Source organism: Eublepharis macularius, chromosome 2 (genome assembly GCF_028583425.1).
Source record: "Eublepharis macularius isolate TG4126 chromosome 2, MPM_Emac_v1.0, whole genome shotgun sequence".
Taxonomy (NCBI): Eukaryota; Metazoa; Chordata; class Lepidosauria; order Squamata; family Eublepharidae; genus Eublepharis; species Eublepharis macularius.
Window position 1 is genome coordinate 223478693 of NC_072791.1, and position 16185 is coordinate 223494877.

General features: G+C 49.9%; 1 protein-coding gene across 1 annotated transcript in view; it reads right to left on the reverse strand.

The window, feature by feature from the left end:
• The window catches only part of GLS (glutaminase), an 88701-nt gene continuing 72516 nt past the window's right edge, over positions 1 to 16185 (reverse strand). The window contains exons 15-18 of the mRNA XM_054970523.1: positions 6779 to 6840; positions 4703 to 4779; positions 4549 to 4612; positions 1 to 2332 (exon numbers count right to left, since the gene is read on the reverse strand). Of these exons, the coding sequence (XP_054826498.1) occupies positions 2176 to 2332; positions 4549 to 4612; positions 4703 to 4779; positions 6779 to 6840 (360 nt within the window). The 3' untranslated portion in view covers positions 1 to 2175. The remainder of the gene's footprint in view (positions 2333 to 4548; positions 4613 to 4702; positions 4780 to 6778; positions 6841 to 16185) is intronic.

Below are 16185 nucleotides of genomic sequence, written 5' to 3' on the forward strand. Positions count from 1 at the left end.
CAGATACAGCTCAAGTATTGTTAAGTCCAGTCAATCATGGGGCAACTGTCAAAAGCAAATACATTCATCACTGTTTATTCTCTACAATAAAAGAATCTGGTCAAATATCAAGCCAAATCGGTCACAATTAGGGTCACTAAAAATAGTCATCGACAGTCCGGCTCTGAAGTTAAAAAGGACATCTGCCTGATAAAACACATTTACCTGCAAAAAAATATGGGACAGATGATTCTAACTCCATTGCAGTATTTATGTATGAAGTTGGCTTAATCACTTCTAGGTGCCGTGATAAATGCAGATAACTTTAAATAGAAGGGGGAGGTCTCTCTCTTTGGAGCAAAACAATGTCAGCTTTTGGTAACCAAAAACAAAAAAGGCTAAACGAACAACTGTGAATGGCAGAACTGAGATACAAGGGCATAAATAAATGTACTTTTAAAATAACCCAACTAAGGGATATGGAATCTAACAAAACATACATTTTACAGTGAGGAAAAACTCAAACTAGCTTTGACTATAGATTGATGTTAAAGGTAGCTCCAGTAGGGGTGGAGGGTGGACTAGACATATCTGGATAAAATGGCTTTATTTGCATAATCATCTATGGTGAAGGAGAAAAAGTAACAACTGGTAAAAACATTGAAATGTTAGCAGACAAACTGCAGGATAAAGTTCTAACCCCTGCTGGCTCCGCCCCTCTTTGTGCCTGGGCTGGTGAGCTTTACCAGCCTAAGAAGTATTGCAAAGGGCTCATGTCATGACCTGCTTATGTTACATGCCCAGTTTGGTTAAAGGGGAAGAGGTGGCAGAAAATAGGATGGGGGGGGGGTTCTTTGGGAAGCCAGGGAGTGACAGTCAGCCAAAAATAAACCTAGGCCTGAAGTTTCACCGATGAGGATAGGTAAGTCTGGCTTCAACCATACTAATTCAACAAGCTGCTTCAGTCTGGGGCCCATTCAAAGGGTGTGTGTGTGTGGGGGGGGGTGCTTAAGCACATGCTTAAAGCTGGTCTCATTCTTGTAATTCAGCAGCAGCACTTGGGTGATGCAGAAGGGCAGCTTGCTCTAGCCCACTTTCTACAGCAAGGGTTAGAGCAGCAGCATTTTCAACTTTAACTCATAAACACCAACAGTGACCTCCTAACAGGCAATCGCCACCACAGCCAGATTGATCTTGCAGGACTTGGGCCCACTGCATAAGCTGTGTGGATACAGTGTTTGACCAGAAGAACATAATTTGCCTGGATCTTCCACTGTTTACTCCAGAGTACCGCTTGGCTGATTTCACGACAACACACTTGATCTCTCTCTGCTGCCAAGCCACCCTACAGTCTTTATTCACACACTAGCCGATTCAAATCACTTAACAGTATCAGGCTTTTCATATCGTGTATATACTTGGCAAAAAAAAAACCCCAAGTGTGTGAAGTTGAAAGAAAAGATACTAGCAACTGAGGAAAAAGTATGTAAATAGTGAAACACAACTAGAGAAACAAAGGGGACCTGAACAAAAATCTGTCTAATATGAGATGTTCAAATAATATTCCTCTACATTTTTTTTTTTTGGTCAAGCAAATCTTTGAAACACATTCCCTGATGCGATGCTTTTCAAATAAAAGTTGAACCACTGAACTGCTAGTCAATAGTTTTTCAGAATTACATGATGTAAACAGGTATGGAGGGATTGGGGGGGGGAGAACCATTAAGTGCGCCACAGACAGACAAAACTCGCGTCAGCATCAACTCTTGAAATCTAGCAAGACCACACGGACACTTCCACGCTGTTCCACACAGGCATGTTTTCCAGGCAGTGCTTCATTTTTTTTTAAAAGCAAGCCACACGGGAATTCTTGACCACGGAGTAAAGCTTCACTCAACAACAAAAAAATAAATTTAGTGCACAGAGCAAGCGACAGTTAGTACTTCTCTATCGGTTATATGCAGCACGTGTTAATATTGCTCACATTATGGAGGGAGGGTCCTTCAAGGGTTTTTTTGTTTTTCTGTGAGGGAACAAGATAAGCTCCCGTGTGCGTAACAAAGAAAACTCCGGTAACACTGAAACAAAGATACTTCTGTAAAATATACATCACTACCCAACAGAAACACGCGCGCTCTCCATAATTCTCCACAATTCGATAGATGACTTGATTCTTGGATCAGGTGGAAGAGGGTATTATAGTAAACCATCTAGGTTTTTCTGCACAGTTTGATTTTCCTTGCCGCTGCTGGAGTCTTCTGGAGGGGTGTACTGGACCTGATACTCTTGAAGAATTTTAAACACATCGTGGTGTCCAAAGTGTAAAGCTTCATCCATTGGAGTGTTGTTCCATCTACAACGAGATGCATTTTCAAGTCAAACAAGGGTTAGGGGCACCTAAATATTTACACACAAAGTATGGAAAAATGCAACCAAGCTGGGAATTTGTATTACCCGTGTATCCAATCTCTTATCTAGGGAGAACAAAACCAGCATTTTCAGTGTCGTGAAACCCAGAGAAGGGATGCCGTGTTCCACCCTCCCAAAAGAGCCAGGAGGCTTTGCATCTTGGCTCTCTCCTCCCCAAAAGCATTTTTTAAAAAAATAGCGTTCTGTAGGGGCCTGCAGTCCAACTAACTCCCAAACTACAACTGCCACATCTAGTCCCCCCCCCTGCCCAGCAGTGACTCCGAATGCAGTGTGCTCAAAATAAGCTGTCAGAATACATGTAGTACCGTGCATTTTTTTAAATGAGCAAGCACACCGGCCGCTACGTGTGTGGGGTTTTTCCTCTGAGATGGAGGAAGCAGTGTGGAACATTTCCGCCAACAGATGGATTCCCGTAAAAAAGTGCAGCTTCCATTCCTCCCCCATTGTCGAAAACGCTGCATCGGGGGGATGGAGGATCCAGAAATAACGTGGGGGGTAAACAGGGCAGCAGAGAGAGAGAAAATTCTGTGAAAAGCCCCACAACGTGTGTGATCAGAAACTCTGGGATCGTCTGCTTGAAGCTTTCCAGCAGGAATTCTTTTAACATGCAAGAACCTCAAAATTACTAGAGAGGAGAAGCGCGTTAAAGATTTCATCCAGCAACTCACTACACCGTATGCGGCCAGCTCAGGATTTGGGAGCGAGCCCTGAAATAGGGGTGGGGGGAACAGCTGGCGAGGGGCAGAGATTGCACAAACCAAGAAAATAGTCCACCGTCAGCTGGTTTGTGCAAATCTTGCAAGATCCAAAACTACTCTGTTCTTGCCAGAGTGTGTGTAGTGCTGGGTTAAAGTCTTTATTTTTCTCAAGAATGTAGATAGATCTGTATCCTACCTACAACGGCAAAGTAACACACGCCAGGTTTCTGATCCCGCCCAGCCCCAGGAACACTAACGATTATATTACCCTTTTGGAACAGCCAAGTCTGAAGCTAATTGTTGTAAGATGGTCTTTTCGATTGTTTTTAATAAGCCCACTTGTGGACACGTTTTAAAATGTAAGCAGCTACTTAATAGTGTATTGTCGAAGGCTTAATCGTGAACAGACAAATTCATAGTATGTGATTATCAGCAGAAGGAATTATCAGGTTCAGGAAAATTATGGGGAATATTCCTGCATACTGCCCATATTGAGCAGCTGTCACATTTGACAGCGCCCTTTCTTGGCACGGTCAAGAGGCTTGACCTGCTCTACACAAGACCCGTTTCACAAACTCGATGCATTCTAGTAGGGCATTGTGTGTGCAGCTGAAAGCAGTAAGAAGTGTGGGAGAAATTCAAAGGAAGGTTAATGATTATGGAACCATGAAGGGCACGGCTGGATGCAGTTCGCTGAAGTCTCAAGAGCGGGACGTTACGCCTGCCAGGTTCAAAGGGTCCCACTAGCCGCCTGATCCTAAGCAGAGTTAAGTGCAACACAAGCTGACTGTAACCAGTGAGCTTGCCCAGGCCAAAGGCATTAAAGAATCTGGCTGCGTTTGTTACCGTTGTACAGGGACACAGGCAGACAGGATCTTAATGCCCCCGAAAATGTAATTTACCCAGAGCCTGCTATGAACATCATCTTGCCTTTGGTTTTTTCTAGAAAGAACATATAGACATTCTGTTCTCCAAATACTAGGAACAAGCTCGGAATTTCTGGAGGGTTTTTTTTTTGTTCTTGACAGAAAAATTAACAGATGGCTAGCTTAAAAAAGGGCAGCGCTTTGTGCCAAACCTCAGACAGACAAAATTCTCATTGGGTTCCCTCCTAACCAGGGCTTTTTTGCTGGGAAAAGAGGTGGTGGAACTCAGTGGGTTGCCCTGAGTTGCCCTCAGTGGGTTGCCCGCAGCGGCGTGGAGGGCCATCTCAACTCCCCTCTGTCTGGAGATCAGGGGGTGGGGCCACCAGCCATGTGACCGTTTTCAAGAGGTTCCGGAACTCCGTTCCACTGCGTTCCCCCTGAAAAAAAGCCCTGCTCCTAACATTCCAGCTTTTCAGCACAAGAATTCCTTGGAGGCCACAGCTTCTGAAGCTGAGACAGCCACAATGTAATTGACGGTTCTTCCTTCCTGGTGCCTTTTAAGTACAGCTGCTCACCTGTCTTTGGGGAAAGGATTCACTTTGCAGGCTTCCAGCAGAAATTTAACTACCTCTACGTGACCTACAATACAAAAAGGAAAGTTTCATATCCTTCCTGTTATTAAGTATGCTAAATGCAATCACAACTTCGATCGTTATTCACGGCCACAACCTTCTGCAGCCGCTACGTGCAACGCCGTCCGGGAGTCATAATCCCTCTGCTCCATATCCATGCCTGATAGTGCAAATCTGTATGAGAAAGATGGGGGGGGGGAGAAGAGATCAATCTGGTCATAAATAAATCATGTCTAATTTAATGTGCCAAAGAAATTACAAAAAGCTGCACAAAAAGAGTAACATATCATTGGAGCAACAGACCAAACAGGCAATATGCCTTGTATATTAAAAAAAAAAAACCCCAAAGGTCTTTAAGTATTGAATGCATCTCAAGCAGTGCTTCCTGTTTTCCACTGTTCCAAAGCAGTGTGGGGTTCAGCTTGGAAGATCTGCCGTGAGAAGGAGAAATCAGCAGATATACCCTTCCCCTAGACCAGGGTCGTTTCCACACGGCTTACCTGAAGCCGGGCCATGCCGCAATGTTGTGGATCGTGCCGGGGAAAACACGAAATATTGCGTTTTCCCCAGCACGATCCGCAACGTTGCAGCATGGCCTGGCTTCAGGTAAGCCGTGTGGAAACGGCCCAGAGGTTCTCAACGTGGCACCCACGGGCACCATGGTGCCTGCTGACATCTTTTCTGACACCTGCCGTGTTTTTAGAAAGTGGGCAAGGCCAGGTGGGGCTTTTGCCCAGCAGGGCATCGATTGGCCACTGGAGATCTGATTGGTAGTGCAAATTTTTAAAAACATTGCTTTGGTAGCAGCTGCCACCACCACAACACAAAGATCTTAAATAAACATGTTCATTCAAAAAGATACCCTGCTAAAAAGACATCCTGCCTTTAAACCGACCTTTTAAATTCACAAGTGTAATATTGTGTGTTGCCAATAATGAGTGTTCTGGACACCATTCCAATGAAAACTTGGTTCTTCAGAGGCAGTCTCCTCTCAGGATTCACAGGAAAGCGCCTTGGAAGTATTGTGCTGATAAACATATACTCGTAAACATTACAAGGACATGTGATTGCAGTAGGGCTGCGCTGTAAGGAAATGGTTCAGACAGATGATCTGGTAAAGGGACAGGGACTGTCGACTATACTACTGGGTCCTGTCTGTGGATGTAGATATGGTCTTACTGGATAGTTTCAGCACTGTTTAATAGGTCACATCAAATTCCTTATGTTTTGTTTCATCTCTTATATTTGGATTTGTATGATTCTTTTCAAATTTCTGTCATTTATACCCCACCCTTCTCGATGGGGACTCAAAGTGGCTTGCACCCTTCGTGTCTCCTTTTTATTCTCACAACAATCCTATGAGATTGCTTAGGCTGAGTGTGTGCGACTGGCACATGGTCAGCTAGCAAGCTTCCATAACAGAGCAGGGATTCGAACTGGGGTCTCCCCAATCCTCCTCTGACACTAACCTACACTACACTAGCTTTCACAGAGATGGCAATGCTCTTTTCGGACAGCAAGAGGGACAAAGAAGTGATTTGTCACCCTTCCCTGTCCTCAACACAGCCCACCAACCCACACGGCTATTACTCAATGAGGATCCTGCAACCCGAGGAATCGGCGTTTCCGGTTGCTGGCCAGGGGGTGGGGTCAGGTGGACGAACAGCAAAGATTCTCAACCACTTGCGTGAAAATCCAAGATTCTTGTTGAGCAGGTTGCTGGATCCAGTCCAATGATGGTGGCTACAAGGCTTTCGGCACAGGAGTAACACAGTTTTAGGTGGGGAGCACAGTTTTAAAAGACAGAGCCAGCGGAGTTTGCTCCGGAGGGGCCTCTGGCATGCTGGACTGTCTCCCCTGCTGCCCTAGCTGCTTAAAACTTTGAATTAACTAAGCCTCGGCAGGGCAAAGGCTCCGGAAGGGGCGACGCCAGAGGCGAAGGAGGGCTATGAGAGAATTCACTCCCTCCAGAGAGATCTCTGCTGGTTTTGTCTTTCAAAACTACGTTTCCCGGCTACAATGGCATCTCCCAGTACATGAAGAACACGTGTCAGATGTCTTGTGTAGAGAGACTCTCCCTCTAGTCAACTGTTTTCAGATATTTTCACCCGCATACTTCACAGGTCGTTCGCCATGGCACAAAACAAATGCCTCGAGATCATGTTGGTTTTACCTCCTCAGAGCTGATACGTCACCCGTGTAGGCAGCAAACAAGAGGTTTATGACAGATTTCACCTGCAAATAGAAAAAAAGAAAAAATAATGAAAAGGGTCTTTTCTCTCCTTCTTTCCTTTTTTGAAAAGCTTGAAAGGCAGCACAAAGATGGTAACGTGCTTGAAACTCTCGTGGCAGCCTTATCGACCTTGCAGCTACGGAACTCTTCGAGCAGGACCACTTCCAGGCCACTATCTCACATCCACTCTCCTGTGGCTTTGCCTACCCTTCTCTCCGCATTCTCCTATCCTGCTCTGCTTTTGCCCCCACCCCACTCTACCATGCTCAATAGCTCCAGGCCTCCCCACTACCTCCTATCTGGAATAGCCCTTCAGAACACCCACACAGTGCCACCTCAACTGACTGGGCATATGCCCCCTTCCCTGTCCAAACATGGCCACAGGAAGGGAGAGTAGGTACAGTCACTCCTGCAGACAACCAGCCAATGGCGCGGAAGTGGGGCTACACCCTCTCTCATCTGTACAGATCTTCTCTTGCTTCAAAACCCTTGCTCAAAACCCATGTCTGCTATGAAGCCTCTGACACAACTCTCCTGAAACGAAGCTTGAGCACTTCCAAATGAGTCCATGCCTATTACTCTTACCCTCTGTGCCATTTGTTGCCCCCCCCATGCTAGATTTTAGACCAGGGGTCCCCAAAGCAGAGTTGCTATCAGCAAGGAGTTGCTATTACTCTTCCTCCTACAGCAGCCATTTTGTGATTGGCTCTGCCTCTTACGGCAGCCATTTTGTGCTGCGCCCACCACGAGTCAGGATTCTAAAGGTGCCCAGAGGCTCAAAAAGGGGCCACTGTTTTAGACTGTAAGTTCTTCAAGGCAGGAAATCAGTTTCCTTATGCTCTATAAAATGCCACGAGTATGAATAGTACTATATAATTTAATAACAACAGTTAATTAACTGAAATTACTGCCACACATAAGTTTTTCTCCACCAGGGATTCTAAACGGGAGCACTTTTTCTTTTTTGTAGATTCCATGTGATACTCTGCTGTAATTTTCTTCTTTTCCCTTATAAACTCTGCCCACGTAATGGGGAGCTGTGGCTACTCCCAGCGCATCTGTCCCGTGTATATTACATTTTAGGGCTTAACGTGTTTTAAGTACCCATTTAATATATGCTATAAAAGGTTTGGGGGCAGTCCTAGGCAGTCGAACATATTTAGGCTCAATTTTATTTATTTATTTATGTCATTTATAGTCTGCTTTTCTCACTGAGACTCAAGGCAGATTACACAGTATGAGGTTAATACAATCAGTATCAAGTAAATACATTTCAATACAATACCATAAGGGAAACCTATACAAGTTTAAAGACATAGCATTAGCAAGGACCCAAGACGTAGTAGAGATACTGAAGCAAAACATAATCAATTCTAGGACTAACATTAGACAGCAAGGAGTGATGGTTGTACATAGAAATAAATATTTAAAGCAGCAGATAATATATGAGGCAAAAATGGTGATGAAGTCTATGATCCCCAACTCGTTAGTGAAGCATCTGAGACCCCATCCCTACAATGCAGCTCCCCCCATTTGAGTAAAAAGCCTTTTTGAATAGTTCGGTTTTGCATTGTTTATGGAAAGCCAGGAGAGCGGGGACTCTTCTGACTTCCTCAGGCAGCTCGTTCCACAGGATAGGGGCCACCACAGACAAAGCCCTTGTACAGGCTGCTGCTGACTTCACCCGTGTGCAGCCTGGCACCTGCAGGAGACCCTGTTCAGATGAGCGAAGCTGCCGTGGAGGAACATAGTGATGGGCTACCCATCATTTACCGTGCTCAGTTCAAGGTATTAGTTATTACATACAAAGCTCTTCATGGCTTTGGTCCGGCATACATATGGGACCACCTCCCTCCCTCCCATCCTTGCTCTCTCAATCGCTTTGCCCAGAAAGGGCAGGTTACAGACTGGGCGATAATTGGCCACATCATTTTTGACTAGGGATGTTTTTATAAAGTAGCGGACAGATAACCGCCTGTTTGAGCTGTTGTGGAAAGCTGCCCTGAGTTAGTGATCGATTTACAATAGACCTCAGTGGCTCACTTATGTGGTCCTTACTTGAGCCAGGATGGGCAAGGATCGAGCGCACAAGTTGTGGTTTTCATAAACATCAAGATCTTGTTAAGATCTGTGTCAGGGTTCGAGGCGCCCCCTGTGGGCGGCAGCGGGTCCAACTCCAGAAGGAGGGCGGTAAGCAGGTCCAGCCTGTGCCCTGATGGTGGCCGCCTGGTCGGCTGTCCCCAGCGGGGCACCCCGCTCCCCTGGAGGACTCCCCCTTAAGGCCTCAGAAAGGCGCACGCTTTGCTCCCTTGGCGTTGCTCTACCTGGTGGGCTACCCCTTGAGCATCAGGGATAGTCCTCACCTCTCCTCCCCAGCCCTGGTCTGGAGCCCTCTTTATATACCCTCCCCCTTCTAGTTATTCCTACCCCACTCCCCAAGATCCCGCCCCCAGAGCCAATCCTACCACCCAAGCGACCTATGGCCACACCTGTGTTCCCCTCCCTGCCTCCCGCGTTTGGCTGCCTCTCTATTCTCCTTCCTCCTTCGGCCCCCTGGAGCTCTCTCCTTGCTTGAGGGACACGAGGGCCAGCCTATCCTTGCCCCAGTGGGGCGGGGGCCTCCCTCGCTCTCCCAAGGACCAGCTCCTCCTGCCTTCATCAGGCTGGCCGGCTGGCCGGTGGCCAGGGTGGGGCGGGCCTCTCTGCGTTGGCACCAGCGTTCAGTCCCAGCTTGGTGCACCACGCTGGTTGTTGCTGCAGCTCCCCCAGCCTTCCCCCTTTTGCTGGCGGTTCCGCGGCTGGCGGGGCCATTCTTCTGCACAGGGCTGTCCCCACCGCCCTTGCCGCACTGTCCCAGTAGACACTCTGGCCTCCGAGGCTTGGACAGTAGTCATGGCTATGGTGGCGGCTTCTGCAGGCCCCTCAGTGTTTTGGTGCGCTCCCGGGCCTCCCCAACAGTGGAGGCTTGTTGCGACTTGTTCCCCAGTGCCGGGGCGTCTACCAGGGGGGTGTTGCGCCACCGTCCCTCACAGCGGGTATTTGGGGGCCGGGCAAGTCTGAGGGTCGCCAAGAGGCTTCCCTTGGACACCCCCCCCCTCGGGTGAACGTCGGAGCTGGGGTCATCCTCGAACATCCTTGACATGAAGTCAGCGTTCATGTGCTGTCACCCCAGTCGGTGACATATCAAGAAGCTGAAAGGTAAGAGGGACAGGTACCATCTTAGTACACGGGCATTATGATTTTTTAGCCTGGACATCCACAACAGGGGGACGTGGTCTGTCACTAGCATGAAGGGGTTGTTTGTAAGGTAATATTGGAGGGCCCCGACGGCCCACTTCACTGCCAGGGCCTCCTTCTCTATGATGGCATATTTTTGCTCGGCGGGATGCAGCTTCTGGCTGATGAAGAGGATGGGATGCTCTTGGCCCTCGAAGTCTTGGGAAAGGACGGCCCCGATGCCAGTAGCAGATGCGTCCATTTGGAGAGTAAAGGGTTTGTGGAGGACTGGGGCGTCTGATAGGGCTGCCTTAGATCCAAGAAGGCTTGCTGCCGTTGGGGTGTCCGCTGTATGCAGTTAGGTTGGTCCTTCCTTAGGCAGTCTGTAAGGGGCCCGGTTAGCATAGTGGGCGATAAACTTGGCTGGAGTACTTATTGGAGGTGCTGGAGGTGGGACTGCCAGTTGAGGCTATAGATGATAATGTATATTGTCTATATAGGCGGTAGTGAAGGAGCCCCGTGGCACAGAGTGGTAAGCTGCAGTACTGCAATCCAAGCTCTGCTCACGACCTGAGTTCAATCCTGGCGGAAGCTGGGTTCAGATAGCTGGCTCAAGGCTGACTCAGCCTTCCATCCTTCCGAGGTCGGTAAAATGAGTACCCAGTTTCCTGAGGGTAAAGTGTAGATGACTGGGGAAGGCAATGGCAAACCACCCTGTAAAAGTCTGCCAAGAAAACGTCGTGATGTGACATCCCCCCATGGGTCAGTAATGACTCGGTGCATGCACAGGGGACTACCTTTACCTTTACGTACCTAGGCGGTAGTGAAACCCTGGCAGTGCACGAGGGCCCGGTCAACTAGCCATTGGAAGGCTGCTGCCACACCATGAAGCTCGAAGGGCATGACCCTGAACTCAAACAACCCTTGGGGCGTGGTGAAGGCAGTCTTTTCCTGGTCTTCTGGAGCCATGGGGACTTGCCAATACCCCTTCATCAGGTCAAGCAGAGAGAGGTAACGGGCAGAGCCCAGCTGGTCAATGAGGACATCTGCTCGGGGCATGAGGTAGGCATCGAACTTCACTATTTTATTCACCTCCTGGTAATCAACACAAAAGCGAATGGGTCCATCTGGTTTTGGGACCAACCCTATGGGGCTGCGCCATTCACTCTGGGACGGCTGGATAACTTCAAGGCGCAGCATGTCATCCACTTCCTTAGCCACTGCCTCCCATTGCTTCTGTGGCAGCAGCCTCCACGCCGTCCGTGCTACCTGTCTGGGGGCCGTGGGGATGCATGCTTCATCAGGGTGGTACGCCCTGGGCGAGTGGAGAAGCAGCCTGGTAGGTTGCTAGGAGACAACAGAGTTGCTCCCGCTCGGCCGGGTTTAAGGCCCCATCGATCCACTGGGTGCACTCTTCCGGGGGGTTGACCAGGGGAGGTCTCCGTCAGGCAGTTCGAGGGGGGTCGTCAGCCAGCTGGCAGTTGGTAGCAACGTGCTCCTGCCACTCCTTGAGATCATTCACATGGAGGTGTTTGATTTGGCAGGGCGAGGTCCCACGTTGTATCTCATACGAGTGCGATCCCAGTACTCTCACAACTTCAAATGGCCCTTGCCAGGGTTCCCCCTGTCTCCCTGGCCCGAAAACCCATCGGTTAATCAGGACTCAGTCTCCCACCTGGAAGGAACATAACTGCGTTCCCTGGTCATACTGGGCCTTCTGCGCTTCTTGTGCGGAGGCTAGGTTCTTCCTGGCCAGGGCCCGCATTGTCTCTAGTTGCTCCTGGAGGTCCTGGACATAGCCGGGGGCCGGATGGCCGGGGTCCTCCTGGGGGGGGGGGCCGGTGGCCCTCCACCACTTCTAGTATCCCCCATGGGTGATGGCTGTATATGAATTCAAAGGGCGTGAACCCTGTCAAGGCTTGTGGTATCTCGCAAAAGGCGAAGAGCAGTGGGTCAACAAACAAATCCAATTGAGCTGGGCGGTCACGTGCTAATTTCTGCAACATCAGCTTCAGGGTCTGGTTAAAGCATTCCACCAGCCTGTCTGTCTGAGGGTGGTGGATCGAGGGGAATATCTGCCAAACCCCTTGGCAGTGAAAGGAGTTCCGCAGTCTGTGATCATCTCCCGAGGAAGGCCCACCTGGGTGAAGAACTTAATGAGTGCCTGTGTAACCCCCGGGGCCTACATGGTCTGCAGGGGTAAGGCCTCAGGGTACTGCAAAGCATAGTCCATCAAGACTACCAAGTACTGGCAGCCCTGGGCTGTCTGGGGTAGGGGCCCCACGAAGTCCATGGACACCCTCTCGAAGGGCGTGCGGATTATGGGTAGGGGGGCCAGTGGGGCCTGCGGGGGCAGCTGCCTTGAGATCCGTTGGCAAGTTGCACACGTCCGACAATGGGTCTTCAGATCTTGGGCGACGGTGGACCAGAAGAATCGTGCCAACACGCGGGCCAGCACGTTACTTGGTCCCTGGTGGCCAGCCCAACTGTGGTCATGGGTGTAATCGAGAAAGACGCCTCAGTACTCCCTGGGCACCAGGAGTTGCCAAGTCTCCTTTTCCCTTGCCTTCGTAAGGCGGTATCACGCGCCTCCCTCTTGCACCACCCAGGGGAACTGGCCAGCGTGCCTCTCATCCTATGCAACGCCCTCACTCACTGCTACTATGTCCCGCAGCTTTTCCAACGTTGGATCGTTGGCTTGGCGGGCTCGGAAGGTTGGGTCAGTCGGACAACTGGGGATGTTTGCCTCAGTTGATGCATCGGTCGGGGCCTCCAGGTTCAGCTCTTCCACAGGTAGGGCCTCACTTGGGGCTCCAGCAGCCAGTAGATATTGGCTGAAGCAGGGGGCATCACACCCCCAGAAGGATGGGATAGGGCAAGGCGGTGACTCGGGCCAGCTCCACCTCCCAGGTCTGCCCCTGATACCTCATGGGGACTTTGACCACTGGGTAGGTTTCCGAGTGCCCATGGAAGCAAGTCACGGTGGTGGTGCAGGTTGATGGGTAGCAGCCTGGTACGAATCATTGACACCGAGCTACCGCTGTCCAGAAGAGCCGACAATCTGCATCCCGCCACTTCCACTACTACCAGCAATGGTGGTGGTCGGGTCAGCCAGGCCGTCACTGGCAGGGCTTCTTCCCATCTGGCGTCACACTCCATGAGGGGGCAATCCCGTATGAAATGCCCCCGTTGGCTGCACTTGAAGCACGGGCCGCTGTCTTGCCCTGGGGGTTGATTTGCATCTGGTTCCGGCTGGTCCACGTGTCCAGGTCCCCTCTTGGGCTGTCCCTGGGGCCCTACCCCGGGGCAGATCAGTGTGCGACCCGGTCGGGTCCTTAGGCCTAGCACGGCCCGGTTTTGGCGGCTCGACCAGCCGGCTGGCACTCCACCCGGCATGGCTGCCCTGCCCCATCTCCAAGCTGGGGTCCCTTGGATCAGCAGCTGCGGTGAAGTTCTGTAGGAGGGCCGTTGCTTCCTTAAGGTTCGAAGGGTGGCTGCAGGCTACCCATTGTCGGGCCTTAGGGGGTAGAATGTTGAGGAGTTGCTCAAGGATCACTTGGTCTACAATTTTCTTCTCCCCCTTGGTGATGGGTGTAAGCCAGCGGTAGGAGGCGTCTCAAAGGGCATTGACTAGTGTCTGGGGCCGGTCCACCTTCCGAGAGGTGATGGTCCAGAACTTCTGCCAGTACGTGTCCGGTGTCACCTCGTAGCAGTCAAGGATGGCCACCTTCAGCTGTTGATAGTCGGCGCTCTCTTCCTTGGGTAGGGCGCATAGGGCCGCCTCGGCTTCCCCCGTCAAGTACAGTCCCAGTATGAATGCCCACTGGTCCTGCGGCCAGCAGGCGGCCTCGGCAGTCCTCTCGAAAGCCTCTAAGTAAGTGTCGATCTCGTCCCCCTCTCCCAACATTAGCTGGAATGGGGCTCCCCTGGCATTGGCTCTGCTTGGGGTGCCTCCCAGGGCCTGGAACAGTCCCCTGATCAACGATGCCTGGGACTCCTGCTGCTGCACAGTGACATCCCGCAGGAGACATACTTGCTGCTCAGCTATCCACTGGCTCAGTTGCGCTAGGTCCACGGTGGGAGTGGCCGCGGGCTCTGAACTGGCAGCCCTCATCGGCTGGGGAGTGGCAGGGTCCATCTTGCGGCTGGGTTGGACCGGTTGGGCTTGCCCTGTGGCACAGACCTGCAGGGTCGCCAGGCGCAGGATGGGTCGGGTCCAGGACCCCCGGGCGGTGTGGGTAGGTGGGGTAGAAGGTGTTTCACAGGGGTCTCATTGACCGCATTCTCCACCACGTTGTCAGGGTTTGAGGCACCCGCTGTGGGCGGCAGCGGATCCAACTCCAGAAGGGGGGTGGTGAGCGGATCTGGCCTGTGCCCTGATGGTGGCCGCCTGATCGGCTGTCCCCAGCGGGGCGTCCCACTCCCCTGGAGGGCTCCCCCTTAAGGCCTTAGAAAGGGTGGGTGCACTGCCGAACAGGTTTTGCTCCCTTGGCATTGGTCCACCTGGTGGGCTACCCATAGTCCTCACATCTCCTCCCCAGCCTGGGTCTGGAACCCTCTTTATATACCTTCCCCCTTCTAGTTATTCCCACCCAGCTCCCCAGGATCCTGCCCCCAGAGCCAATCCTACCACCCGAGCTACCTGTGGCCACACCTGTGTTCCCCTCCCTGCCTCCCGCATTTGGCTGCTAACAGGTTTTTTAGCTGGTTTTGAAAAGCTAAGAGATGGGAGAGAATGGGGTAGAGTTGTATGTGATCATACTGAGACGTTTCTTATAGAATATGGCATAAATTTTCCTATGCACGACTGCACAAGAGATTCTGCTCAAAGGAAATCCAAAACCCATGATCAAGCTGTGGGTTTTTTCTGAAATTTTCCAGAGGACTAACTCAGCACTCTACAAGAACTGCCGCAAAGTATTCTGTCACCTCAGGAAGCGCATGCAGAGCTGCCACAGGTTCTTGGCCTTCCTTCAAAGTTGATGTGTAAGAACTTCAGAGCCATGAAGTATGTCTAGGTTGGATTAATGGTCTTCATTCACACAGGGTTCAAGAAATGTCAATTTTGGGATGTAAAATTCTACTACTCATTCATTTTCAGAGTGTCTAGAGATAGTGTTGTGTAGTTAGAGTGTCAGATTAGGATCTGGGAGACCCAGGTTCAAATCCTCATTCTGCCACAGAAACTGGCTGGGTGACTTTAAGCAAGCCACTCCACCTTACGGGGTTGTTGTGAGGAAAAAATGGAAGATAGAAGAATGATGCAAGCTGCTTTGTATCATCATTGGGGAGAAACATGGAGCATAGAAGAAGCTGAATAAATAAATAAATAAACAAACAAACAGGCAGGCAGAGCCATTTGTCCCCTACATCAAAAAAAGCCCCAAACAGTGTGGCATACGCAAGAACACCTTCCAGAATGATACTGCCTACTTACACATTTCCCTCACACATGTGCACACACAATATACAAAGAAAAAGAATAAAGACTGTGCCTCTTCTAGCAGATGTGAAGGCATTGCTACCACATCTGGAACGGTCCACAAGGAAGAAGACACCTTTCTCTCAAGCTACTGCTATTGCTAGCTCACCTTCCTATCTCAACAAGCAGACAATCTCAAACTTCTGGTAGTCAAAGCTGAGACAAAAATATCAGAGACATGAACCAGATAACATATTTTGCAAGACTGACCCAAAGTATGGCTTATTTACTCACACGTAGACAAAAGATAATTTTGGGAAATCCCCAAGCAGTCCTTGACCATTTCACTTAGATACATAAGTTATGACAAACTGACAGCTAAATGTGGGAAACTAAGATAACTGCATTCACAAAGGTTAAATATTTCCAGTTATCCTGTTTGTTTGTTTGTTTTAAGTTTGGCCAAAGAATACAACCTATTCTGAGCTTCAGTGAAGGCAAAGAAGTAGCTCTTTCTCCTATGCGGATCCGAAAGAATTGCTGAAATGTTTTGGCTCAGAAGGAAAAGATAGGTCTCTGTGGTGTGGTTTCTTGAAACTATCCTTTTACTTTAAGAGAAATTAACCAAGAATTTTGGTCTCTTCAAGGGACTGAATAAACCCACAAAGAGGAAATGGAAATCAATTACACAAAGGATTGCTCTAATTGT